The sequence below is a fragment of the Limanda limanda genome, chromosome 18 (assembly GCF_963576545.1).
Source record: "Limanda limanda chromosome 18, fLimLim1.1, whole genome shotgun sequence".
Classification (NCBI taxonomy): Eukaryota; Metazoa; Chordata; class Actinopteri; order Pleuronectiformes; family Pleuronectidae; genus Limanda; species Limanda limanda.
The window spans coordinates 6,859,173-6,886,516 of NC_083653.1; the positions used below are offsets into that span (position 1 = coordinate 6,859,173).

Consider the following 27,344-nt stretch of genomic DNA (forward strand, 5'->3'; position numbering starts at 1 on the left):
CTCCTTCACTTATCAGGGCCTCGTAAATCAGCCTGGATTACTCAAGATACTACACATGCGAAGCTGAGTGGAGCTCACGCACAGATGCAGAGAGCGGTATTTATGATGTTACATATAGCTGACCCCACCCCAGCAAAGAACGATTGCTTCACAGTTCTGATTAATGGGGAGAGTAGAACTGGGTTTTGTCTCTCAGACCAAGCGGCCTCTGTTTCTAATTAGCCACATACTGCACATATCTCTAAAAGGCAGGGTCGTTCGAACTGAGGAATGCAGCGCTGATCCCCAGAGTTACCAACAAGAGGGGTGTATGGAGCTTCACACGAGTGCAGAGGTCATCCAGCGGGAAAAGACCACTCCTCATTAAGACATACCGCTCGTCCGTACTAGTGGTAAGAAGGTAATACGGTAGGAGTTGGGGCTCAGAATAATGATGCGCGAGGAGGTGACCTTTGCATGAGAAAGAGCTGAGAAAACACAGCCACTGCAGGGAGGGACTGCACAAAAAAAAAAAAAAAAACAGCTTGGAGGTGGTGCCCACCACAGGAGACAAGGCGGGCAAAACAACAAGTGAGAAAAATGCACTTTGATGGAGTCACAAGAATGAATGAAACCTCAGGGGTGGTTGGAATGTGCTGAATCTCTATATATTGTGTGACTTCTATGAATACATTCAACTCTGCCATCACACAAATTGACCTTTGAGTGGCTCTTTTGGATTTAGAGTTTCATCCCCATAAAAATAAATTATTAGAAAAAGATATACGAGACAATGATCCTCCTGACCTCAGCTTGACTCGTATTTGAGACCTGTACAAGAATGTCCCGATGCAACATCTACAGTGGTCGTCCATCATGCGCCTCCTTCACTCTTTGAACCCTCGCTCTCACCGGGTCGTCTCACCGTTACACCGAGACCCGCGGCTGTGACGGATGGACAGCGTGAGCGGAGACTCATCTGCACAGGCCGTGGAGCCTCGGACGTTGCGTAACGGCACGTGGGAGCTCCGAGACAAAGGAGGGAGCACATTTAGGCCTGATGGCTTGTTTATTTTCCACAAATCTGCGCTTTACGGTGAGGCCTGAGATAAATCGCTTAATGGCCTTCCTGGAATGTGAAGTTCACAGGGAGGCTAGATTCAAACTGATTTCGGCGGATGAAAGAATATTCAACTGTTTCTTCGCTCGAGTTTTGCTTTAATGTTCAAAGCGAGTTCTGAGGGCGTAAACAAGCCAACACTTTTATTTCCACCAACAACAATAGGGTTCGTTTGAGGAAACTGTCCGATTAACCCGTGTTGACTGGCAGGAACCGAACCTGCTTTTACACACTGCACTGAAACCTTGACATCACCCAAAGGAGCTGTATGGGAGAAAACATTAGACAGACTTTGACCCCGACAGTTCTCCGATACAAGGTCTGTGTCATGTCACACTGTGTAAATAAAGCAGGTCATTGTCCGGAGGATTCAGAGCAGAATAGTGGGTGTGCTGGTGACGTTTACATTATGCAACTGGTCGAACCGGAGACACTTCAAGATTTGTCAATAAGGGACGTGAGCAAAATCATCAGACAAGTTGAAGATAAGATTCTTTTGACTTTTGGAGTATTTACGTGGGAAAGTTAAAATCTGGAAATGTCTACTACCAAAGTGACCCGATTCTTCAGATACTGGTTCATATGAGAAAATGGCTCAAGCTAACAGGCTTGCAAGATGGCAGTTAACAGTCAGTTAGCCTCAGCTGCTAATGGTAGAATAATATTACATTAATGGATAATAGGAGAAGACCTCGGAAAGTCAGCAAAAGTTTTGGTACTTGCAGAGTTGTTTACGTCATATTTGCAGAAACCTGCTGGAAAAAGGCAAATGTTAGAAACGTTTAACTAACGGTATTATTACATTACATATTTTGCAACATTTAATTTGTAATATGTCATTAGCTTGTAACCAAGTGGACTGAGCGAAACCTGGATTAGTTAGAAGTTGAGCTTCCGCATAAGGGAACGTTCTAGAGATATAGCAAGGAGATAATTAGCCGTAGCATAAGACTGGAAGCAACTTTAGGTCAGTCTATTGCACCTTTAAAGCTGATGTTTGTTTAATCTGTACACAAACATCTCGCAAAAACCAGGTCTAATCGAGAATCTGCAGCTGGATCCTGAAAAAGCAACGCAGGAGAAGAAATGTTGACAAAAGCAGAAATCTAAGCACACTGGCACCTCTGGGATACTCTGCCATGAAACATGAGACTGAGAGCGTTTACTGCCACTGAACAGTCTTGACAATGTAAACAGTTCTCATGCTCTCCGTCAGAACTCTGACTGATCACAGCTGCGAAGAGAAACGTTTATTCTCAGGCCTCGACATCACAGACTACAGACGTAATAATGGGTTAATCGTTGCAGATCATTTCACTTCTACACAAACATTGTACAGGGTCTCAGGAGTCACACAGCCGAAGCATATTTATTTCTAATAAAAAAAACAATAAAGCCAGAGCTAAAAAAAAGGGGAAGCTGGTGTGAGGGTGTATCTGCAGCCGTCATGAATGAATGACTGTGGCAGTTGGACCACAAATCCTCCCGTGCTGTTCAAGTCGCCACTGGCACATCTCGTCTTGGGGCACAATGGCTCCGCCCACTGAAAAAAGTAGCCGCAAAAATCTGCCGCATATTCCTGCAAAACTCCGCAGTGCAAAGCGGCTGACTCAGAACTCAGATATCTCTCAACATTTGGCAGTAATTTCCGAAAGGGTCTGGGAAAACCCTCTCTACTCTTAAGTCCAAGACAAACAGAAAAAGTGTTTCTGGCAGCGATTAACCACTCGGCTCATTCTTAAATCTCTCGGCCCAAACGAAGGTCTGGCCCGAGGTGATTTAGTGCGAGGCCTCAGATCAGAGCTGCTCAGTGCATCGGAACCTGCGGGTCAATCAGAGGTGGCGTCCGCTTGCAGAGCAGAGGCACGTACAGTATGCAGCGCTTCACAAGACAAACAGTTGAACGTGCACGGCCTTGAACTCTGAGGTAACATGATGACAGGCTCACACACTGTCTGCAGGGGTCACGGCTGGAGTCACGGATGCAGATCTGGGGGCAGATCCAGGAGTCTTAACGGAGAAAAATCTAAAATGCTAATATCCATGAACAGGTGAGATTTTGTGCGGATCTGTACATCAGCCTAAGAACATTATCTTTTTATTTTGGACACAGCTTATGCATTTAAAATAAAATAAACACTTTAAATGCAGTACTGTTACTTATGTAATTTTTTTTATATTATTTACAGGTCTGTATTGCTATACTTTTACATATTGTATCTGAAACTGCAGGTGCGTCAAAAAACTACAAAGGTCATTAAATCATCTGACCATAGAAAGAGGAACAGTGTTCAGCAGAGTGGATAAAAGAGAAATGAGAGAAATTGTAACTGCATTGAGGCTGCTGTGTGTTCTCAAGTCAGCAACAGATGTAAACAGCAATCATCCCTCTGCAGAAACATGTTTTGCATTATTTGACAGTGAAAAATTAGTGGGAAGAAGAAGTCATTAACTTTTTCTCCCATGTCCGCTCACTGGATGTCGTTACGTCTGTGTTTGGCTTTGTCCCGTCCGACGTCCAGAGAGGAAACCCATCCCCGTGAGCAGCGAGCGTGAGGGGGGTGTAACCACCCGGGCCTCAGTCTTCTGCCCTATCATTGGTCGCCATTGAAACCTACATCAGTTTAAAACCAGACACCACTTTCCTCCCTCCCCTGACACAGCATAACCCCTGAAAGGCAGCGCGTGTGTGAGTGTCACACAGATAACCAGAGTTCGTGTCAGGATGCCTGCGTACGCCACCAACATGAGGCTGAAGTTCCCCATCGTGGCCTTGACTTTGGAGATTATCACCATCATACTGTTTGCAGTGTTCGCCACCTACGACGATGGCAAAGGTCACGGGCACGACACGCACTCCAATGAGACTCACCAGGAAAATCCCATGGAGCTCTACCCCAGTAAGTTGATTTTATGTGGGGCTGCAGCTGAGGGATGCCCTGCAGCTGGATGTCTGGTCCCTTTATGGCTTTGAGTTAAAAAACTGAAAAAATCATGTAATGGTTGCAGCATTTAAACATTGTTGCTGTTTTGAGTTAGATCTAACCTGAAAGCAGAGTTCAATTATCCTGCAAAGCTTTGTGACACTGAAGGGGCAAACTTCTGCAAAATCAGATTATGTTTTAAGTTGTTTTATTTGTACTTATTTCCACATTTCCAAACTTTGCTTGTTTACTCTCGGACTTTGAAGAGCTGAGGAAACTAAAAAAAACTAAAACCACACAACTGTCTTCATTGGAATAATGTGAATTCTGTTTGCGGGCGCAATTTTCCAATTACTTGTGAACAGAAATAGAAGAATCTGGAGCTTGTTTTCCAGAGCAGGTCTGCTGAAGGCAATAAAGAGTCACGGGGGTCACATTCTCGTCTGACACAAAGTCTCTTCACACGCATGCAGCTGAGGATCCTGCAGGGAAAGTGTCAGGTCTCATAGGGAGGGGTCACATGTGATTTGGATAATGAAGAGCTGAAGGTTCTGTTTGAAATGTGCGTTTCATTTAAAAATCACCGATGTCACGGTGCTGTTGTTTAGACAGGTTTAAGCAGTGAGTGTGGAGCAGACGACTTTGCATCTCTCCAGCAGGGAGTCCTGCAACATGAAGCTGCTCTTTTACTCTGTGAACGTCCACTGGGTGGGGCAGGTGTGACCCCGAGAGATTAGCTCCACAGTCAGAATTAAGGCTGAGGAGATCTTCCACTTCAGATATAAACATATACATACACGTTCTGTGAAAAAAATCCATTTCTAAGTTTGTTTTAATTCCCCCCTTCACTTTTAATGTGCCACGATTATATCTATCTATCTATTATATTTAGTCATGTCTAAATGTATGAAAATACTGACTAAATTGTTTTTTTGCATATACAGCTTGATGTTGCCTCATCAAAAACATGCAAATACTGTTTGCTTAAGTATTTGCATGATGTAGATTCCCCATCACACTTATATATTTTGTAAAAAAGACCAGAATTTGTCTCGAGCTAGTTGTTTTATAATCTCACAGATATCTTTATGAATAAATTCTGAAATTAGGATATAGTTCAGCACAGAAACGTTCAATATCAAAGTCCTGCACATACAGTTTGTCGTTCTGCTCAGTGAAGGCCAAACACCCAAGTAACCTAACAATAAGCGTTTTATATTGGAAGGAGACTTTAAAAAGATCTACAATGTTAACTGCTGTAACGAGGTGTTCAGGGACATGAGAATCTGAAAAAAAACATATCTTTATGTTAAGTTATGTTAAATCATGCTGAATGAGCCAAAGCCAAGAATGTAACTGGATACGGTGAAGAAGTGTGCGGCTGGCGGTTGCGTGCGAGGAGCTCCCCTATGCAGCGCATTGCCAGACGTATGTAATTATAGTTCAAAGAAAGACAGAATAAGCAGAGAAATGTGGCGAATGTGAGTAAAAACAATCTGTCAGACCGAGCTTCCCCGTCATATTTTTTTAATAAATGTCAAAGCCAGAAATAAACTCCGGTCGTCTTGTGTCATGAACATGACTCATGATTCTGACTCTTGAAGAATCATTTCATCTTAATCAGGATTAGATTTGCTAGTGAAAACATCAAAGTTGAGGAAATTTATTGCCCGACCGTAAAGAATTTACTTTATCATTTTATTATTTTGCACTGATTGCATCACTGGTGTAGAGGCTGCAGCGCCGTGGGTCCCGAGAGGATTCTCCGTCTCTCCTCTCGCACAAATCGTCTGAAGATTAGAGCGCGGCGTTACCTAACATCTGGGCGTGGTGCCAGTTAGTGAAGCTGCTTTCCAACTTCACCTCCTCCCCTCCATCCTCAATCTGCTCCATTAGAAGCTCCTGCTGCAGGGGGAGCGAGTGTGATTCACCGCCATCAGATATTTACACCTCGACTGCTGCACGGATCAGTGTTTAAAACACTGATGCCATGTTATACTTGCACTGAACAAAGATATAACAGTAGTTTAAGATGGAAGCTATCCCTCATTTTGTGATTATCTTATTCTTAGGTCATTTTTGGGTTCCATTCTAAAGACATAAAATTTGACTTTAAAACAACTGATTTGTAGCAGCCAGGCAACTATCGTGCACCATAGTATTCAGTTTTATTTCGTGAATATAACATTTGACTTTTTATGGTTTTAAACAGAACTGTATAACAACCATCCCCATTAAAATGTGCTTACACAGCATATATTTAACACTATTCACAAAAATACGAGAAGATGAATTTAATCTTCCTCATTTGTGTTTCACCCTAAAGCTGCTGCACTTTAAACACAGGTTCGTATTAAAGTCTGTGGATCCTGGAGATGCACACTGACGTTTCCCTGTTTGATATGTAGCATTTGCATTTTTACCTGTTGGCCTCATTTCTAGTGCCGGACGGTATTATTCATCGTCTTTTTAGATAAAGAGTTAAGACATGGGTCCTCATAATAATATTATATTAGTTTTGTGGAATAAACAACCAGCAACAGGTTAGATTAGCATAAAAGTGGAAATGAGGGAGAAACAGCTGACATAGCTCAGTCCAAAGGAAACACAATTTGCCTCAAAACGTCAGTCATACTAACACGTAATTAGACGTGCGATTCAAGCGCAAAGTTTAAGACACATACTTCCACCAAACAGACAATTTGCTTTCTGTTGCGTTGTGTGAAGGAACTTCCCACATATCAACGTGTTGAAACAGTGCTTGTGCTGGTCATTAACATCACCATTAGAAAAGATCCTATCACTACTACGTACAAATATCAAAATGTAAAACAGAATATTGTGGTTTTTTTGGATAAATGTGAGGATTTCTCAAAGAATCAACCTTTGTTCAACACGTCGGAGCAGCAGTAACGACCTATTCAGAGACAAAGAGTGTGTCCTGTCTCAAGAAAAGTGGCCACCTTAATAGAAATAATACCATTAACAGGAAATGAAACCCATTGTTTCTCCACCTTGATGCATTTTCCATCGAGTGCTCATCACATTGAGCTTAAAGGCTTCAGGAAAACATGAGCTCCACTTCCTGTCAAGACCGCGACTGTTGGGAGGGAGCGCCCCAACGTGCCGCACGCGCTCGTACAGCTGAGACTATAGATAATGAAATATGGGAAACATGCCAAACAAATTTCATTCCGCTGCCATCTCTGTCCGTCGAGCAGCTGAGACATACAGATAAGGGTTTGCCAAACGTCTGCTCCGCTGAGGCTTCACAAGTGTAAACTATCGTAATCATATGCACTTAATAGAACCTGGGCCACAAACTCAACAGAGACTGCGTTTTCCCAGAAACCAATTCACAGTGCGATTTAATTGCTTTTCCAGCCGACAGGTCACAGCCGACAATACAGCTCCTGTGGAAGGAAATGACTTCTGTGAGGCCCAATAACCGCTCAATAAATCATTTAAACTACAAAGTCAAAAGGATACCACCGTGAATGGGAAAGTGTCGGCAAATGGCTGATATCTAACTGAAGGCAGCATTTCATGGGAGTGATTCATCTGATTCAATCTCATGTTCGCATTTAGCCGAGCCTGAAGTGGGGCCCGGTCGTCGAGTCGGTGGCATGAACTGACCTGTCCTCTCCTGTCCTCTCCTGTCCTCCAGTGTTTCAGGACGTCCACGTCATGATCTTCATCGGCTTCGGGTTCCTGATGACCTTCCTCAAGCGGTACGGCTTCAGCAGCGTGGGCGTGAACCTGCTCCTGGCCGCTTTCGGCCTGCAGTGGGGCCTCCTCATGCAAGGCTTCTGGCACATGGACGACGGCAAGATCAAAATCAACATCTTCAAGTAAGACACACCTCAAGTAACATGAATGAAATCAAATAAACTTCATGACACTGATAGATCACATAGTTGTGTGAGATGATGAAGACTAAACTTTTCTAGTCTAGATTTTGATGGGTGTGTTCCACCTCTTCTCCTCGTTATCCTGCAACTTCCTGTTTTCCTAATGACTTGTTTCCTGCAGAATAATCAACGCAGACTTCAGCACAGCCACAGTCTTGATCTCCTTTGGAGCCGTTCTGGGTAAAACCAGCCCGGTGCAGCTCCTCATTATGACCATACTGGAGATCACCATCTTCTCCATCAATGAGCATCTGGTGGCTAATGTTCTCGAGGTGAGTGCACGATGGATCTTGATGAAAAAAAACAAGATATATCTGAGTGTGAGAACTTTGATTAAATTCAAAGTGCCTGTTGGTCCTGATTGTATTCTTGTGGGTCTTTCTTGTTGCAGGCTAATGATGTTGGAGCGTCCATGATCATCCACGCTTTCGGAGCCTACTTCGGCCTGGCAGTGGCTCGGGTGCTTTACCGACCGGCTTTGAGAAACGGACACGAGAACGACGGATCTGTTTACCACTCTGACATGTTCGCTATGATCGGTAAGAACCAGCTAAACTTTTAACTCATTTCATCCATTTATCATGAGTTGTGTTTCATGTGTTTCTCTGAGGACCTCACTGGTTCATCACTGCACATGTATGAGTTACAGCCCCCTAGTGGACACAAATCACCATGCAGCTTTGTTTTGATCCCGTTGAGTAACCAACTGATGTGTCTTCATCACGCTCTTCAACAGGAACCGTCTTCCTGTGGATGTTCTGGCCCAGTTTCAACTCGGCCATCGCTGACCCCGGTTACCCTCAGCTCACCGCGGTCATCAACACGTATCTGTCACTGGCCACCTGTGTGCTCTCTGCCTACGCCATCTCCAGCCTGGTGGAGCACAATGGAAAACTGGACATGGTCCGAAAACCTTACACTAATATTCACAGTAGCACTCGATATGCTTGTTTGGTCAATGTCTTTAGTTTTTAAAACTTGCTTTACAGATAAATTCCATTGTCTTGTCTGTAGGTGCACATTCAAAATGCCACCTTGGCGGGCGGTGTTGCCGTGGGAACGTGCGCCGACATGAACATCGAGCCATTCGGGGCCATGATGATTGGATTAGTGGCTGGTGTCATCTCTACTCTTGGCTTCAAGTTCCTAACTGTGAGTAGAAGGCGAAACCAAAAGGATCAGTTGCGAAAGTTTTAAATGAGAAATTGGGGGTTGGAAAGGCTTATGGTAAAAATATCTTGAGTTAATAAATAGATTTAGGTAAAAAAAACATATTGATAATTCTTTTAAAGAAATGGCAAAAAAGTGAATATTTTCTCCTAATATATAATTAATGATAATCAATTGAATTTTGAATAGATTGGGAAGCTGTGATGAGCATTTTCCACAATTTGGTGCCATTCTTTTAACATTACATATTCATTAATTGAAAATGATGAGCTGCAAACCACGCAATGCTCTGCTAAACATTGTCTCTGTCATTCGTTGTCATTTTAAAATATCAAACTGCATATTTCACCCTTTTAAAAAGACTTTCACTTAGTTGCTGTGATGCCTCTTTTCCTCCTCTGCAGCCCATCCTGGCATCGAACCTGGGCATCCAGGATACCTGCGGCGTCCACAATCTACACGGCATGCCTGGCATCCTGGGGGGGCTGGCTGGTATCGTGGCCGTCAGTTTGGGGAAGAAGGAAGGGTAAGAGCAGTGTTATTCACAGTCCACATTCAGCAATACACACACACGAAACTGTAATGCAGCTTTTAAATAATCTTATACTCCAGCGTCAGTTTCCAGCTGTGACATTTTCCTGTTTCCTCCTCCTCAGAGGTAACGCTGCCATGCAAGCTGCTGCCTTGGCCTCATCCCTCGGGTTCGCTCTGGTTGGAGGAGCTATCACAGGTGGGTGGAGGTGGAGAAGAAATCCTTAACATGACACATGGAGGTTAAACACCTTTGCAGCTGATTGGAAAGAGCAGAGTTTTGTGTGATTTTTCCAAAGAAGAGAGGGGAAACATGTGATTGATCAAACAATTCATTTTCTTACTCTAGGCTTGATAATGAAGTTGCCGATCTGGGGACAGCCTCCGGACCAGAACTGCTTCGATGACTCTATTTACTGGGAGGTAAGAAAATCCCACTCCTCATAAACATCTCCATCTAATATTAAAACTGACAGACATGGATGTTTTATAAGTTCCCTGTGGTGGAAGGTTAAAGGAAGAGGATGTTGCACCTTGTTAAGCATTATGAGGATAATTGTGATTTGTGAATATGGGCGATACAAATTAAAATAAAATTGATGTATGTAGTTTACTGCATCAGAATAATTCATCAGGAATTAATTAACTTTCTTGTGTTAAAGTTTATGAGGATTTTTTTTATTTCCTGTCCACGACACATGCACTTGTTATTTGAGTCTGTTTCATCATGCTTCAATTACTTAAAACCTCTATTTTATAAACCGCAGATGAGGTTAGCTATTGTGGTAAATTCAGCTAAATAGATCCCTGTAACCTGGGTTTGAACCAGAATCACATGTTTAAGTATGAAGCCCTCATCTTAAGATTCTCAGTAATTCCTCCTTGTATTTTTAGTTAGTTCTCTCCTCTAGGGAGTGATCTCTGACCTGTTAATGCATGAGTATAGAACATGGGACATCATCATTAGAGATGAGGCATGTCTTTATGAATACACTATTTCATTTACATTATATGCTTAGACACATGCAGTTACGTCCTGCTGAACCACGAGATTTGGGACGTTGTTTTGCCTTGGGTCGCATCCTCTCTATATAATGTGCGCTTGACTCCGGCAAAGGCAGGCTTCCATTATCGGCGTGTGGATGTCTCCGGACTTCTAGAGTCCTTCCTGATCTGTGAACTTCTTTGTAATAAAACTTTTACTGTACAAGCAAGGGGGGGGTCTGGGTCCGCGGAGAATTCTTCCTTCAGCATCAACTCACCATCATCGACACCTCTCGGCTGCTCAAAATAGACGATACTATTAAGTTATAATTATTATTATACAACATATTAAATCATTTGGATTGTATATTGTGTATGAACACTGAGGCTATTGTGAAAAGTGGGCAGCAGAAAACCCACTCCTTCTCCGTCCGTCCTGTCATTATCTTCGTTTTTTAATATCTGACTTTTATTGAGAGCCTCCTGTGTTTCTCTTTCGTCTGCTGGATTCACGGCCTCACAGTAAAGAAAACAGAAACAGCCTGAACAACATCATCAAAATCTGTTCTAAGATCGAGTGAAAGAAAGAGACTGGAGTTCTTTTTAAAAGCAGAATATATTGTTCTCTGACATCAGGGCATCACTACGTTTTACCTGCTACTCAAAATCATTCATCCCTTCTGCTATCCTTCTTAAATCCTAATCTTTTTATCCACTTGAGTAAAAGTTGAGTACAATAAAAAAGTTATTTATTCTATATTTATTCTTACATATTCTTACCCCTCGTTTATCTCACCTGTATCTTCTCTCTTGCACCTGTCTGTGAACATGCATTGGCCCCAGTGGGATTAACAAAGTTGCTTGAATTGAATTTGCAGGTTCCCGAGGAGGAGGAGGAGAATGAGGAGAGCTTGGCTCATGCCGATCACTCGAAGAACAAAGCGGAGGCTTAAAGAACGTGCCCCTCGTCCACCGATCTTAAAATGAAGAAGTGAAGGATTACTAATCTGCCACGCCATGACCACAGATAACAATTTGCTTTGTTATGCGAATGCGATTTTCTTTTATTAGAGGATTTAATCTTCTCTTTACCACAACACTTTTGAAGCAGTTTTCTTAACACATTACATACACAAGTAATTTTATGCTGACGATTGATATGATTAAATGAATCCCATTGACGCATTATTTTTAAGACTTTGAAAAAGACACAATCTTCACAAACCTTCAGGAACTTTTTCTTACACTCAAAGTTGTGATTAATCCTCCACAGTCACAGGCCACAGCCGATAGTAGTGTCACAGCTTCTATAAGCCTTTCTTTACGTCATTTTATATTATGATAAGCATGTTTTGAAATACTAGTATAGAGTGTATTTTCTTTCGTCATATGTTCTTTTATATTTTCTCACACCCGGTGTAAACTATTTCTGCTGAGGCTCTCAGGTCAAAGACAGGAGTCCAAACTTAGCTGTGACCTTCTGCTTCACTGTTACCTCACTGGAGCCCAGAACCTTCACTTCGACGGGAGTCCGAGTCCGACTCTGACGTGGGCAGGGATAGTCGCATCGATATTCTCGTAACTAATTAACCTACGCGTTTCTTATCTCCGTGTTGCCTCCAGCTATTTCTCTGTCTATCCGAGGGCAGCTGCATTTTTACTTTATTCTAACGCAGTGAAGATGCATCCAGAGCCGTGCATTTAGCATCAGATTGTTACTTTTCTCTTTTTGCTTTTTACATCGAAACGTATATTTTTACATGTATGTACAGTTTAGTTAGACGGACTGACATGGTGAGTTTCATTGAGGCCCTGCAGTGTCACACAAGTGGTACTGAACACAGTATTTCAGGAATAATAATACAAGGAATAAAACATGAAGTTGCAGACGAGGACGAGGTGCACATCTCGACTTATCTTTTTAACCCATTTCCACAGTAAGATATTTACATTTTTATGCAACAGTTTTCAGTCTCTGTGGGTGAGTTACTGTTGTTTATGGTCTGTGGTGTTTGAGTGCAAGGGGACAGGGTTTTTTTTGTGCACTAAACATCAACACATATGACTGCAGAGCTGCATGAAACTGACTACAACACAAACACAGTATTAATCAATGTTTTACTCCGGCTTTTCAATGAAGTGTGAGGCCCAGAACACGGAAATACACATCCAGATTTTTGTATTTTTATACAGCGGGCATATGCTCTTATTTGTATAATGTACTAACACTGTCAAAATAAATATGTTTTTGTACAATACCAGTTTGTGTGCGTTCTTTAAAAATGGTGTTTCATAAACAACAATTCTTTAAGCTTGAATATTTTTGAAAGTTTTTGAAAACTCAAAAGGTGTTAAGTTTTTCCACTTTGGGTTACTGTAAAAAAAACATGGCGGCCTCTGGAGGACTGATGTAAATATAAAGGGCCAGTTCCAGGTTAGAGAAAAAAACAACAATTTGTACAATTTAAATGAAACACACTAGGATTAATTCATATTTCTGCCAATAGATCAATTTCACCTACATCTTACACACTGAACCTTTAACAAAGTTACAACAAGCTTCACAAGAGGACGATAATGTTAAATTTGGAAAGTACATCAAATAAATGTAACTTTGCCTATAAATGAGAAGCTTTTCAGAAGAAGGTTTTAAAACCTTTTAAACTTTAAAGAGAGGAAACGTTACAGTTTTATATCAGAACTTCTTTCTTTCATCTTCTTCAGGTGATAGCTTTAACAACTTCGAGTATTTTAAACTGCACTTTTTTGACTTCTTTACATCGAGCAAACAATTCGACACATGCATCATGACCTGCGGTTTCCTCCCATCGCCGCTGGGGGCGCTGACACACCCTTTGAGCAGCTTCCGCTTCCTGGTTAATCTCGTCATCAGCCGCGGTGCATCAGGGGAAACAAAATGGCCGCTCAGAAGGCGAGCTAATGCTAATTCAGGAGAAACAGCCGCGAATAAATAGACATTTTGCGATGTTTTTGCGACCAGTTGGAGTGTCAGTGCATTTGTGATATCTTGTGTGTGTTCACTTGAAACCATGGTGAGTGCACGGCCTCTTATTTCACCAGTTTAACCAGTTTATTTAATCTCTTGAAGCGTGTTTAGCGTTAGCATCGCACTGCCCTGTTTGCCGAAACACCAGAGAAACGACAGATCATGGATTAAAGATTAAAAACCTCAAACGTGTACGTGGGTCTGCTCGAATCATAAGACTTTCCTGCGTGTATGTTTATATTTATATGAGTTTCTCCTGGAGAACTGTCGATACATATCCATCGATACGTGGTTATTGGTAAATGCAGCTAATGCAGTTTCATGTGAGTCACTTACAGGAGGAGAACTTACTCTTGACGTTGTCAGGTTCATGTTTATGAAAGTTACCACAACAGAGAACACGTCTGCAGCCCTGATGCAAACCTGACATAATCCAATATGTGATGATCAGTGTTTTGTGTGTGTGTGCGTATTGAAACTATTGATAAAACATAAACAAGTGTCAGTATTGGGTTGTTTTGATTCTTTCTGGTGGGATTTTTCTGCCCCGTCCCTGATTTAAACGTGTGTTTTGGTTTCCAGTCAACGAGAGCCGAGTGCAGAGTGTCCAGCTCCAGCTCCAGGACGGAGGAGAGGGACAGGAGGAGATCAACAAGCGGAGGCAAGACGACTAGTGTAACAGCCACTGTGTCTCAGCCTGTGTGTAAAGCTGAAGACTCACATGTCGTCTTCAAAACATCAAATAGTCTTTACTGTCTCTCTCTGTAAATGTTAGGTTGGATGTAGGGCTTGGATTATCGTGGTGCGAAAGAAATGAAGAAAACCAGTTTGAAATATAAGAATAATGTCATCAATATTGTTTATTGTTGTTGATTGTGTGTTTTATTACACTTTTGCCACATGAACTATGCTCAAAATACAACAAAACACTCTGATTTCACTGATTAAAAAGGTTCTGAGCGGTTGTAAATATCCTAATGTCAAGATGAGATCTTATTTTTATCATCTGTCTTTGTGCCTTTTTTGGTTTTTCTTCTCCAGGGCGAGAAAAAAGGAAGCGGAAGCCCAGCCGTAGTCGATCTTCTTCGTCGTCCTCTTCAAGTTCATCTTCGTCATCTTCATCATCCTCATCGTCCTCTTCATCGGGTTCATCACATTCGTCCAGCGGCAGTCGAAGTAGCTCGAGTAGCAGTGGTAAGTGTACAATCCGAAGTCTGTTACACAGCTACACTTAAATCTATTAAATTCTTCTTAAAATGTTTTTACCAATGAATTCAGAATCATCATATGTCTTGGTTGCATTATTATTAATATCCGTGGTTAGATAAGACTCAATGTGTTGTTTTTGTGTTTTTGGTTTTTAGACTCCCGCAGTAAATCTAGAAAGGAATCGAAGAAAAGGAAAAAGGAGAAACAACCCAAAAAAGTAATTATTTTTTCTCACATTTGGCTTTGTTAATTTTAAAGTCACTGACTGAGAAACTAAGTATTTCAACTTATTTTGTTTTCTGAAGCAGAAAGGGAAGAAAGAAAAGCGTCATAAACGTAAAAAAGACAAGAAAGCAAAAGGAGGAGAGGAAAACTCGGGACCTGTACAGATCTCCAAGGTAGGAGATCACCCAGGAACAGTCCATTCACACTCTCACTGGACTAGAAATTATATCCATACATTGTTTCCTCAAGTATAGTTTTCTTCTAGCTTTTTAAATATAATATTTTAATGTATTTTCCATCCAGTGCGGTCACAGGTAGACTTGAGTGTTTATGTGTTACTGGTTTGACATGAGAATTATTAGATACAGAATATATTTGTCTTTATTCTCAAGATAACGACATTTCACACATCTTTATCTGTCCAATCTAAAGGGGGAATTATCTAATAGACGAGAACCCGATGTTCATTTAGATTTCTTCTTGTTTAGTCTTGACAAGACATTCTCTGAAACACACCAAACCACAAGATCCTTCTTTTCTTATCTCAAAGCCATTTAATGGGATTTGGTAGGATTCAGAAGTCCAGTCCCGCTGATAGAGATGAGCATGTTGCAAAGCTACACATTGAATTGAGAACATCCAGGTAATTATTTTTAATACATTTGTTTTTCTTTCAGTACTTGAAGGACAGGAAAAAAGGCAAGTACAGCATGATCTCAGGGAAGAAGATAAAGATGAAGGTTAAGAAGTCAAAGAAAGACAAACAGGTAATCTGTCGAGGAAGTGACTGAAGTTGTCTTTGCATAGTTTGTGAATTCATCGTTTGTCCTGGCTCACATCTGTCTTTTTGTTTTAGGCGGATAAGAATCGAGCAGAACTTCTCGACTTCTTGAACTCCACTGTGTGAGGCCACTGTGTGCGCCACAAGTCGTGGTCAGGCTCAGGCCCGTCAGCAGAACTCAGGAAACAACGACTGAGCAGTGCAGGACAACAACAATGTCACGTTTTTTTCTGTGGAAGAGATGATGAATACAACTTGAATGGACACATGGGGGCAGCACTGAGCTGGACGGAGGGAAGGAGCTGCTGTTCTCGCAGCGAAGTGAGACGCTGGTGTCCAGACGCCCAATTCTTCAGCTTTTCCTCTGGTAGTGTTTGTGACATGAGAACATGTTGAGTGGTGTTATCTGAAATTGTATCTGTGGCCTAATGGATCATATGACGGTGAAAGTGGCTCATCAGCCAGGTTATAACTTTACATGTGGTTTAACATTCAGTCACTGCTTTAAAAGAGGACTCCACCAATTTAGTATTGTACTAACTCAACGTGGACAGTTTATTTAGATTATCCCCATTTTTGCCGCAAAGCAAAAGCTATTGATTTTTCTTCATTGTCAAAACCTGACGCCCACGTTAACCACATTGTAACTCCGCCTCTCAAAGTCTTGGATCGAGGAGATTTGGATTTGTTATTCTACAAAAGTAAGCAAGACAGGAAATCAGTTTTTTGTGTCCGAACCCAACGTGAGCGTCCCTTTCTTTTCACTGACCCATCAGGCGGGGGTCAGAAATCCCCGTCCAGACCAAGCTGCAGAGATCACACCACCAGATTATTCTAATTTTCAGTTTTTGCAGGTGCTGACACGGATTTATTAGATTCCACACGACATCCAACGATGCATCAGTTCTCCTCATGACCCGTTAACAGACTCTAAATCTAAATGTATCTGTAAAATTGGTGAAGTTCTCCCTCAAAGAGTAAAATAATTTCTTAACACTTACTTTACTACGTCAACTTTACTACGTATAGGACTGTGTATTTTTTTATTAGGAAACTCAATGTCATGTTTCCACAGTAAAACTCGGCCATGGAACCACACTGTTATCATTGTGAACTGATATTCTACTTTTTGATGTGTACATTCTGTTTAAAATGAAGAGAACTTACCCTTATGTTGTGTGTGATGTACGACAAACTCATGACATTCATTCCCCAATTTCTGTCACTTCTGTTAATGTGTCAGTTATTTTATTAAACTGAAAAACAAAACACAGTCACCATTTCGCCCTCGTTGTATCAAACCATTCGGAAGCTTTATATGAATGATGGACTAAACCTGTCGTCTACCGTTGAAGTTTACTGTGTGATAGAGAAGCAACAGCAATAAACTGCTGGAAAGATTTTGCTATGAAATGTTTGGTTTGAAAATATATCTGACATCATTTAGGGACGGTTTCTTTGAGTCTTTTCCTTTGTGACACAAACGAAGAACACTGAATGAAAGCTTTCAGTTTGTTGACCTTGGATTATTGTGCTGCTGCTGCTGCAGTGAGAATAGAAAGTGGAGAGTATGAGTCACTCTCTGAATGATGTTGAAAATTAATTATTATATATAATTTGACTGGAAGAAATACAAATACATAGAAATCTCATGCAACACATTCTGTCCTCGAACATCATTCCCCTCTCAGGCATTTTGTGTTGTCTGATTTAACACAATCATTTTCTCCTGCAACGTGAAAGACTTTGAATGAGATAAACATCAGAGCCAAGCTACAGTAAATATCTCTTAGTGCTCAGATGCCAAGAATCTACAAAATATTAAGAGGTGATTATCTCCTGAAACCTTGAAACTCCTTCAAGTGTTAAGTCCAGGATCAGAGGCTCTGACATCCTCCTTTCCGCAGATGAAATGCTGAATGTTCTCATACTGAGAGAACAGGAGGATGATGGGACTCCTCCTCCGTCGACTGATGCAAACTGGACTTTCAACAGCAGAGGTCAGGAGGTCAGCATATGTCCCACCTCAAAATGTCGTCTCTTGAAGGCCCCACTGTCAAACCACCTTGTTGCTGCTGGCTCCTTTGTACCTGAAGTCGGGCATGCTCCACGCCCGCTGCTCCTTCTCCGTCCCCCTCTCCACGTCCTCGGACACCGTCTTCAGTTCGCTCATCCCGGCGCCCTCGGCCGCGGAGGAGGTCAGGCCCACCGTGCTGCCGAAGGGGTTGATCTTGATCCGGGACCTGAAGTTCACGAGGGACACGCTCATGGTCCGTTTGTTGTTCCACTGGCGGGCGAGCCGCTGCGCCTCCTGCTCCTCCTTCAGGTGGTCCAGAGCCTCGAGGAGGACGGAGCGGAACAGGTCCGACACCTCCTGCACCTCGGGCTCGTTGGCCTGCATGGCCTCCCTGAACCTGCACAGGGCAAAACAAAGCAGGTGGAGTGGTGAGAAATGAGAGAATAAGATGTGGCTGCACAGGTGGTTTAATGTTTCATCCTTTCCACAGCTTATATCCTGACAAATGGCATCCAGGATCACAGGAATCAGCCCCCCACTCCCCCCATAGAGAGCAGCGCCCTGCAGCTCACCTCCCATCTCCCCCTCCTCCTCCTCCTCCTCCTCCTCCTCCTGCTGCTAACAAGAGGCGCTGAGGAGTATCAAACCTTTAAATAGACGTCTATTCCTGAGCATGTTGCCACTGCTGAGGGCTTCTTCTTAAATGGTGATTAACTTGTTTCTGCTACTTAGACCACACACACACGTACACACTCACACACACACAAACACACACACTCACACACACACACACGTCAACACTGAGGAGAGATGATGTTTTTGACTAAAAACATGACTAAATGTGCAGCAGTAGTTTGACAAGAGGCTAAAGATTTTGTTGATATTTCCTGCTTTAAATTGCTGGTCTCTGGAATTATAACGTTTCTTTTTAAAGGACTGACTGCATCTTTAGAGAAATTATTCATTAATAGATACCAAAATATTTAATATTTGTTCTGAAGAGGATTTTCTTTATTTATATTTTCTGATCACAGCTTTGATAACTTATTTAATTAACCAAAAGCATTCTCCCCACCACAAACACCTGGTGCCTGGTGTTTGTGTGTGCGTGTGTGTGTGTTTGTGTGTGTGTGTGTGTGTGTGTGTGTGTGTGTGTGTGTGTGTGTGTGTGTGTGTGTGTGTGTGTGTGTGTGTGTGTGTTTGTGTGTGTGTGCTCCTCACCTCTCACCTGCATCAACACCTTTCAAGCTGTTTCCTCACAAAAAAAAGCTGTCAAACTCTAACAAGTCACCTGAGACGTCGCCTCAGCAGCTTCCTGCTCAAACAGGCTCAGCACAACTTTAATCTGAGAATCTCAAACAGTTTAACTTTGTCAAAGAATAAACCAGAGGCAAACCATTTTTAAACCTCTGTTGTATGATCTGACTTCCTCCTTCAGTTCTCTCAATATGTGTGTACATGTTGTTGTCACCTGAGTGTCTCCTTACTTGAGAATGACCAGGCCGCAGCAGGAGGGCGGCACCTTGGAGCAGATGTCCTCCAGGCTGAGCCTCTCGCCGGTGGGGATGCTGTAGGAGGAGCGAGGCGTGCTGGCCAGCCAGCTGTAGTCCACCCCGGTCTTCAGGCGCCGGTACTCGCTCTCCCTCTCCTTCTGCTGCCTCTCGGCCTCCTTCAGCTGCCAGCTGAACTCCAGCATCAGGGTGTCGGTGACCACGTCGGCCGGGTCCCGCCGGGGGCTCCGGTAGTAAGGCTCATTCCAGCTGAACCAGGAGGCCATGGCCGGATCCTCCTTCACAGTCCACTGAGGAGGGAGAGGCAGACTGAAAGGATCAGACCTCACAATAAACAAGATCACAGAATATTACTGTTCAAATGAAGACTTCTCAGATTAACTGAGTTCAGAATGGATTTATTTGTGCACACACCTACATATTAGATTTCCTTACTCAAAGTAATGAGATATTACTTTGAGTAAGATTTAAATAGTATACAAATGCAAATAAAATTGTACCACATCTGGACATATTACCTTAGGAAAACATCTCTGCCTTTGTCACTTCTCTGATCTTCAGGCATCATGTTTACCCCCCCCCCCCCACTGAGGATGAATTCACTTCCGACAATACTGAGGCTTTTGTTTGAATTGGATTTTGTGATTAAAGCACATGAAACATCAAAGAGGACGATGGTATCGCACCTTATTAATTCAAAATAAAAGGTTTCTGTTTTGAATCCACCTCTTTTATTTTGGTAAGGCAACACAAAAACAACAATGACAGGATAAGAGCAGGAGCCATTGCTGAATCAATCAATTAATTAACAAACAATAATTTTGATCAACAACAATCTTATTAATCATTATCATAAATCAATAAGTCATCATAAATGCTGAAAAATCTCCCAGCTTCTTAGATATGAAGATTTCTTCTTCGGGATATTGAGCTTCTTTGGAGAAAGAGACATTGTTTTACAGCTTATTTATTAGTCTTTACTGTACATGGACACATGTTGTATTTTGTAAACATTAATGATCTGTTTGTATTAAGTTTCATATCTATTCTTTGAGTCCTGGGTTAATCTGTTGTTGGCGTGTTGAGGTTTGTGATAATGAACGTGTGCAGAGGAAAGTTTCATAAAGGAAGCACCGGGTGAGATTAGTGTCGGTCCAGCTCCTGTGCAGCCGACGCTCACTAAGTCTGAGCTGATTAACGCTTCAAAATGGAGTCAGACAGACACACAGCTACAGAGCCACAGCACATTCACTGAGGAAAGAGAGGATTTGACTTAAACGCCCAATGAAAACGTCATAATTATTACTAACTCTCTAATTTCCAATATGAATAGAATAAAATTGGGTCCGGATTTGCAACCCACTGCAACATACTTCCTGTTCCCAGTAGAAGTTTCTAGTTGTGTAACACGAGTGAAGAGGTGTAGACGTTCTAACATTTAATGTTACCTTCTCCACAGCACCTTGAATAAAATAACCTCTTAATTATATTCAAAGATTATTAAACTCACATCTTTTATAGGCCTAGAGATAAAAAAAAAACACCCTCTGATTAGGAAATATCAACGATTCACACTTGAACCCCTTCCATGAGATTTCATAACCAGATCTGCCCTTGTAGTGATGTGAGTGATGTAAGTCCACAAGTCAGTCTTTCAAAAACCTGCTTATATTATACCTATAAAAAGGGTTTCATGTTTTTGTCATCATATGCATTGTTTAGTGTTCCAGGAGAAATAAAAAGGGTAAAAGACATGAATACATAAGATCATATATAAGGGCTTTTTGTCCACAAAACAAATATCTGTTCTACTTCATACTGGCCGAGGTGTTGTCTTGTTGTGTCTGACAAATAGTCCACAACATAAAGATGTTGAATTTGATATCACATGAACTGACGCCCAGAAAAAGCTGCACAATTTCAAACTGCAATTCTCAAATTCTCCCTTTTGCTTTGCCTAAATAACTTCAAAGAGATTTATTGACAAACTGATTATTTTGCAGAGGTCGTCTGAACAAAAAATATCTTCTAATGAAGGAACATATACTGGTTTTAACTTCTTTCGTTTAAATTACAACTTCCCTCAATGATCACATCTATTTGCTCCAGTCTGTTGCTGTCTACTCTGATGGCAGAACTGACAATTAAGAGTGAAGCAAAATAAAGGAAAGGATCATTCTTACCTCCTCTTCTTCTTTTTCTACTTTTCCTTAAGTTTCTGTCAGATGCCAAGGTAAAATCCCAGTGGAGCAGAATCAGAAAAGTCGTCGGGGGAGCAGAGATCCAGACGAGACGCCGAATGAAAAGCAAAGAGAAGAGAAATGGTTTCTCTCTCTCTGCTCCTCTGTCCTCCGACAATCCCACTGTATTATCTCCACCTCTCTCTCTCTCTCTCTCTCTCTCTCTCTCTCTCTCTCTCTCTCTCTCTCTCTCTCCCTCTCTCTCTCTCTCTCTCTCTCTCCTCCTCCTTCTCCTCCTCCCAGGAGCCTCTCTGGCCTGCCTTTACTTGTTGCAGGAGGAGGCTGGGGGTGCCATCCCCGACGGGAGACATTGGTTCTCAGCCCTTGATGAAGTGCTTATGCAGCTTTTTACGATTCGTCGTCGCCATAGTGACGCTCTTAAGCCTTTTTGTGCACAATGAGGCTCCATCAGCGGAGAGGGAGCTGGAGAGCGATGGAGAGGCAGATAAAGAGGGCAGGGACGGAGACAGGGGAGGTGAATCAGGAGGATGTTGGTTATGAGGACAGGGGTTAGTGACGCGTGGCGAAAGCTTTGTGTGCAAGAGGTCAGGCGGCCTGTGTAAATTAACTTGCCACAGATAATGAGTCACTGGCCCAGAGCAGACATGAATGAATTATAGGAGAGCTGGTGAAGTGCTAATTGCAGGGAGAAAATGTTTGTCAGTGTGTGTGTGTGTGTGTGTGTGTGTGTGTGTGAGTGTGTGATGGAGACGCTGCTGAGCCAAGCAGAGTCCAGATTGAATGTGCAGTCATTGTGTAGGTGGATATCAAGGTTTGTTGGTTCATGCTGTGTGTAGGTGTGAGCAGCTCGATCCTCAGACGCTTCGCTTGCTGCACAAAAGCCTCCTCCTCCTCCTCCTCCTCCTCCTCTGCCTGCGAGATAACAAAATCTGGGTGAACTTTGACCTCAGTTTATTCGCTGCAGAAGCATCAGCGGCCAACACAGCCAACAAAAGACCAGTGTATATTTATCTTGTGTTGTTTAAATTCATCGATGCAATCTTAAAAGACCTTTTCTTTAACATTTGCTTCAAAGAAAACCTCTTTTAAAACAGTTTTAATGTAAAGTAACAAAATCCATGTTCAGTTCTGAGAAAGAAAAACGGTTGAGGCACAGGGAGGAAATTTGAACATGATGAGGAGTAGCTGGTTCATATATGAGCTTGTGTTCCAGAAGTTCTGCTGAATGTTTTTATTAAATAGATCGAGACCCGAGATTTTGTCCTTTATCGCACTGGGGATCTGTCTGCAGCCAGAGGAGGAGCAGTTGCAGTGAACATAGTGAGTCTAGTATTCTGAAAATTTCTTTCATTCTTTATACATCAACTGCTTCTTTTAATTTCGCCTTCTGATCATTCTTTACAGCAAATTAAAAATGTTTACTTGTTGTTTCAATGGAAATAATGGCTGCTCTCTAAACCATCATCATTATTTACAAAGAGATGTTTTCACTGTGATGTTTTCTCATGCCCTGAATGAATGGTGTTAGACTGTCAGGTTCTCAAACATCTGAATGGCAGATATATGACTCCTTAATTACATTTCCCCAGTGGAAAAAGATTTATGAGCTATTCACGACACCTAATAAATCCTCTATAATGTAGATCTAAAGAGGAAGTGGTATTGATCGGTCTACACAGCGTATTATATCTAAATTTACTGTCTGGCTGCTCTAAAGAGAGTCTTCATCTCGTCCCTGACCTTCCTCCTCTTTAGGCTCATTCTGCAGCACAGCCGGGTTCTACACACAGCACATGAAGTCCATGAGGCCACTGCTTCCTCTGGCAGGGAGTCAAACTGCACTCCGGGTGAACAGTGGCCCCCCCGCAGAGCCACCGTGTCACGCTTTCTAATCTGAATGAGTAAGAATCCAGACAGGGCGAGTGAGGCAGGCCTCCTTCATACCTCAGCTCGCGGGGCGACAGATGGGCAGGTATAAGCTCTCCCCCTGTAATCCAGACAGATGGTGGCGCTTATCCTCTAAAGTGACACCCCCCCCCCCCCCCCCCCCTCCTCCATCGATCCCATGTTAACCTCGCTCAGCCAGCAGCCGCAGGGGCCCTGAAGCCCATGATGTCAACAGGTGGAGGCTCTTTTTCGCAGGTGAGCTGTGGATGGTGGAGAGCCGTGGTCGTTGGGTTCTGACGCACAACGTTCACAGCTTTCAGACTCCTGACCTCACATCATGTGATGTGATCACACGGCTCACACAGTCTTATCATCAGGCAGGTGGGGGGTCCTGCACTGGGGCCTTTCAGAGGGTGGTCACTGCTTTTGGTCACATTACATCCAATAAAACAAGATTTGTTTCCCCCGGAATTCCCCTTGATTTCATTTCACTGTGTGGTGTCTCATAAAGATGAATGACCAGAGAATGGCTCAGTGTGTGTTGTTGTCCTTGTTCCCTCCTTCTTTATTACTTTCATTTGACACCTTTATCTGGTTGCTGCCTTAAAACAAACAACCATTAAAGGGTAATAATTAAAAAAACACAATTTCTACATAACTATTCGAATTTGTATTCTTTATTTCCTCATTTGTAATGAAGAAATAAAGAATTGTTAAAGGAAACAGAGTTTAATTAAAAGCTCTATGCTGGTATTTTCTGACAATTATTCTTTATTCTACTCTTTACTACTGCTGCTTATGCAGCTATTCCTCAGTATCACCAGGGGGCGACACATCACTGTATATCCAGGCTTCATTCTCTTTAGTGTCTTTTTTTCTTATGATAAAAGAAACAATAAAACAGCTCAACAACAGAGTTTGTGTAAAGTTATTTTCTTAGATCTCCAACATGTTGTTCTTACTCAGTGAAGATGTTTGTGTCGTTCACACACAAACTGATCCTGATTATCTGAGGTGATGAGTCACAACAGACAGTGAGTCAGCATCACGTCCAGAGGAGCCACTGATTAGTCAGAACCACTGACCCTGGTGACATCATGTTGCTGTAACAGATCATGGGACCTGAACACTTTCACTTTCTGATCAGTTCAAGTTTGGAAAAATAATTAAATCAACTTAAGCCACTTTGAAATGTAAATTCAAAACCCTGCTGTTCTCATGAGCATCTGATTAATTTACTAATAGACTTATTTCCTTTATGTAATTTCGAGTTTATAACTGGTGTTTGATTTGTTCTTATTTTAGATGTATGTAGATAGATAGATCCCAAACTGGAATATTCCCGAACAAAGACGACACTGCTGGGACATGAACCAAGGAACTCCTGTTTAATAGACAGGCATTGATACTTTAAATAACCTTTATTTAAACAGGTAAGTCCCATTGAGTCAAGAGCTGAGACCTGAGTACACACGTGCATCAATAACACAAAAACAAACAATTTAAATGTACATATACACCCTTACAACACAATAAGAATAAAAGACTAGTAATACATATTAAAAAAGTATATAAAAACATGAAGATATGTCAATACAACATTTCATGGTTTTTACTACATTCTTAAAGTGGCCCATCAGAACAAGAGGTATAAAGCTTCAGAGGATGTTGCAGCTCATTTCAAATGTGTGGTGCGAAGACAGTTAATAATAATAATAATAATAATACATTTTATTTCACAGCGCCTTTCATGTCACTCAAGGACGCTTTACAATTTAAAACAGGAGCAAACAAATAACAAAACAATTAAAATTAAAAGTGCAAGTAAAAACAGCATGGCAACTACAGTGAGAATGCAATCCTGAAAAGGTAGGTTTTGAGAGAGGATTTGGTGCTGCTTGATTGAATTTGAGGAGAATATTGGGCCTTGGCAGCGTTTCCTCACTTAATCAATTTTCGTTAAAATAACCCTGTGAACTGTTCCCTGCTGAAGCTGCTCCACTCGAACACACCACTAGATGGTGGATCTTCTCTGTTTTAGCTGCTCAGAGGCTCTGTACAAGTAGCCGGTGATTCCCATCCCAGTTGGTTGAGATAATAATCAGCTCAGGTGGTGGGAGCTCAGCGGTGCAGGTTCTGGGTGGAGGAGCAGGTGATCCTGGGCGTGCAGGAGGAACTTTTGTTTTCAGAGCTAATGCTTCACATTCTTGAGATGAAAAGCCTGAAAAGTTCAATCAAATAAACATCTCCGGCCTCACCTACTGCATCAACATTAACACACAAACACATTCTTTATTGGGACCAGGGGGAGCAGAGGCCTCAGGAGAGAAGCTGACACACATGTGATGAACAGATGCAGAACCTGTGCTTCCCAGTCGACACTGGTTTCACTCCATGTGAAAGTCTGTGTGCAGCACATTGAAAGACAACCAGGACCTTCGGGGTCCTCCAGTGAAGAATCAGGCAGTGAAGTGGAGACACACACTGAGCTGAATGTCAGCTTTGTTTGATCCTCAGACCGGTTCACATGGAGCAACCCCTCTTACATCCCATACACATACACACACACACACACACACACACACACACACACACACACACACACACACACACACACACACACACACACACACACACACACACACAATCACACACACACACACACACACACAATCACACACACACACACACACACACACACAACCACACACACACACACATGTCAGGCCCCTGTGCACTCCACACTGAAATGAACAGTCACATGATGAGCCGTGCAGAAAACGCTGAGACTGAGACTATAAATTCACTTGTTCTATAATAAACTTCTGTCCGACTGACCTTTCAGAAAAAGACATTGTACCCATGTAGTGATGTTGTATTCATTTTTTTTCTTTGGTGTGTTCTGCAGGCGTCTGTGCTTCCTGCGGAAAGGATCCCTCCTCTGTTGCTTTCTGTCTTTTTCTCTACTTGTCAGCTGATTTGCAGTTAGTTTGTTTTTGAGAGTTTGTCTTTATCTGATTCACAGGTCTGGTGATACAGGGTAATTTGTGCCGTACCAGGTGAAAGCTATGTGATCTGTAATATTGTCATATGTAAATAAAAGAAACATGACTTTATCATCAATCAGCTTTAGATAATATTTTAAGTTCATTTTGCCAACAATACTTTGGTACTTCTACAGAGGATTATGAATGCAGGACCTCTACTTGTAATGGAGTAATTGTTTTACTTCAACAATCTAAATATTTCCACCTCCACTAATTTATTACATATTTATTTCCTTATTATCCTTTTGAACATTTGAACTCAGGAGGAAAAGTAAAGGATCTGACCTTTGGGTGAGGAGTTCACAAGAAATGTGAGAATATAGTGATTCGAAGAAGGGAAGTGTGGGGGGGGATTCCCTGGAAACAAAAGAAAAGAAGGATTATCACCATAAAACTACGTCCATCAGAAGGTATTAACAGCTTAATGTTGATTTATAAAGCTCTTTCTCTATTTTACCTCCTGCGGGTCTACTGCTGCAAACTAGCCTAAAGGGGAGTTATTGATATTTCACGTACACGGCTTCTTCCTGTTCTTCTTCCGATAAACGGCTATTTAAAATAAAACCTTGCTATGTAGTCCAGAAGCTGGGCAGTAACCAGCATGTTCTTTAACATGTGAGTGCGATTGGAGTTGGCGGCCCTGTGGTGTGGCTGTATAGGGAAGGAAGTTCGGGGCAGATCACATGAGCCCAGTGAAAAAAAAAAAGAAAGAAAAAAAGACTCTCATTTGCTGACGTCCCCTTTTTCTTTGGCCTTTGTCCAGCGTCACATTTCAGGACTGTGGACTCCGGTCAGTGAATGTGCAGTGGGAGCTGAATACTCTCACAGCTCATTATTGTC

The 27,344-nt window shown here is 42.1% G+C and overlaps 3 protein-coding genes across 4 annotated transcripts; 2 read left to right on the forward strand and 1 right to left on the reverse strand.

Moving 5' to 3' along the window:
- Positions 1 to 3,768: 3,768 nt before the first annotated feature.
- rhag (Rh associated glycoprotein) lies at positions 3,769 to 12,877 on the forward strand. The gene is made up of 10 exons (XM_061091585.1): positions 3,769 to 3,999; positions 7,691 to 7,874; positions 8,056 to 8,206; positions 8,326 to 8,473; positions 8,671 to 8,837; positions 8,949 to 9,086; positions 9,509 to 9,630; positions 9,761 to 9,834; positions 9,985 to 10,058; positions 11,498 to 12,877. Exons 1-10 carry the CDS (start codon positions 3,825 to 3,827, stop codon positions 11,570 to 11,572), a joined length of 1,308 nt encoding a protein of 435 aa, XP_060947568.1. The 5' UTR covers positions 3,769 to 3,824; the 3' UTR covers positions 11,573 to 12,877.
- Positions 12,878 to 13,531: 654 nt separating this feature from the next.
- si:ch211-22i13.2 (uncharacterized protein LOC553945 homolog) lies at positions 13,532 to 17,254 on the forward strand. Of its 2 annotated transcripts, none has more exons than XM_061091290.1 (7): positions 13,532 to 13,672; positions 14,209 to 14,287; positions 14,668 to 14,820; positions 14,991 to 15,052; positions 15,141 to 15,233; positions 15,738 to 15,827; positions 15,917 to 17,254. In XM_061091290.1, the coding sequence occupies exons 1-7, from the start codon at positions 13,670 to 13,672 to the stop codon at positions 15,965 to 15,967; spliced, it is 531 nt and encodes a 176-aa protein (XP_060947273.1). In that variant the 5' UTR covers positions 13,532 to 13,669; the 3' UTR covers positions 15,968 to 17,254. The 2 variants fall into 2 exon arrangements, with proteins under 2 accessions (XP_060947273.1, XP_060947274.1); XM_061091291.1 differs by having other exon boundaries at positions 15,144 to 15,233.
- A 643-nt stretch (positions 17,255 to 17,897) lies between these two features.
- On the reverse strand, positions 17,898 to 19,635 carry rd3 (retinal degeneration 3, GUCY2D regulator). The gene is made up of 2 exons (XM_061090954.1): positions 19,346 to 19,635; positions 17,898 to 18,255 (listed from the first exon to the last, which is right to left on the reverse strand). Exons 1-2 carry the CDS (start codon positions 19,633 to 19,635, stop codon positions 17,898 to 17,900), a joined length of 648 nt encoding a protein of 215 aa, XP_060946937.1.
- Positions 19,636 to 27,344: the final 7,709 nt, after the last annotated feature.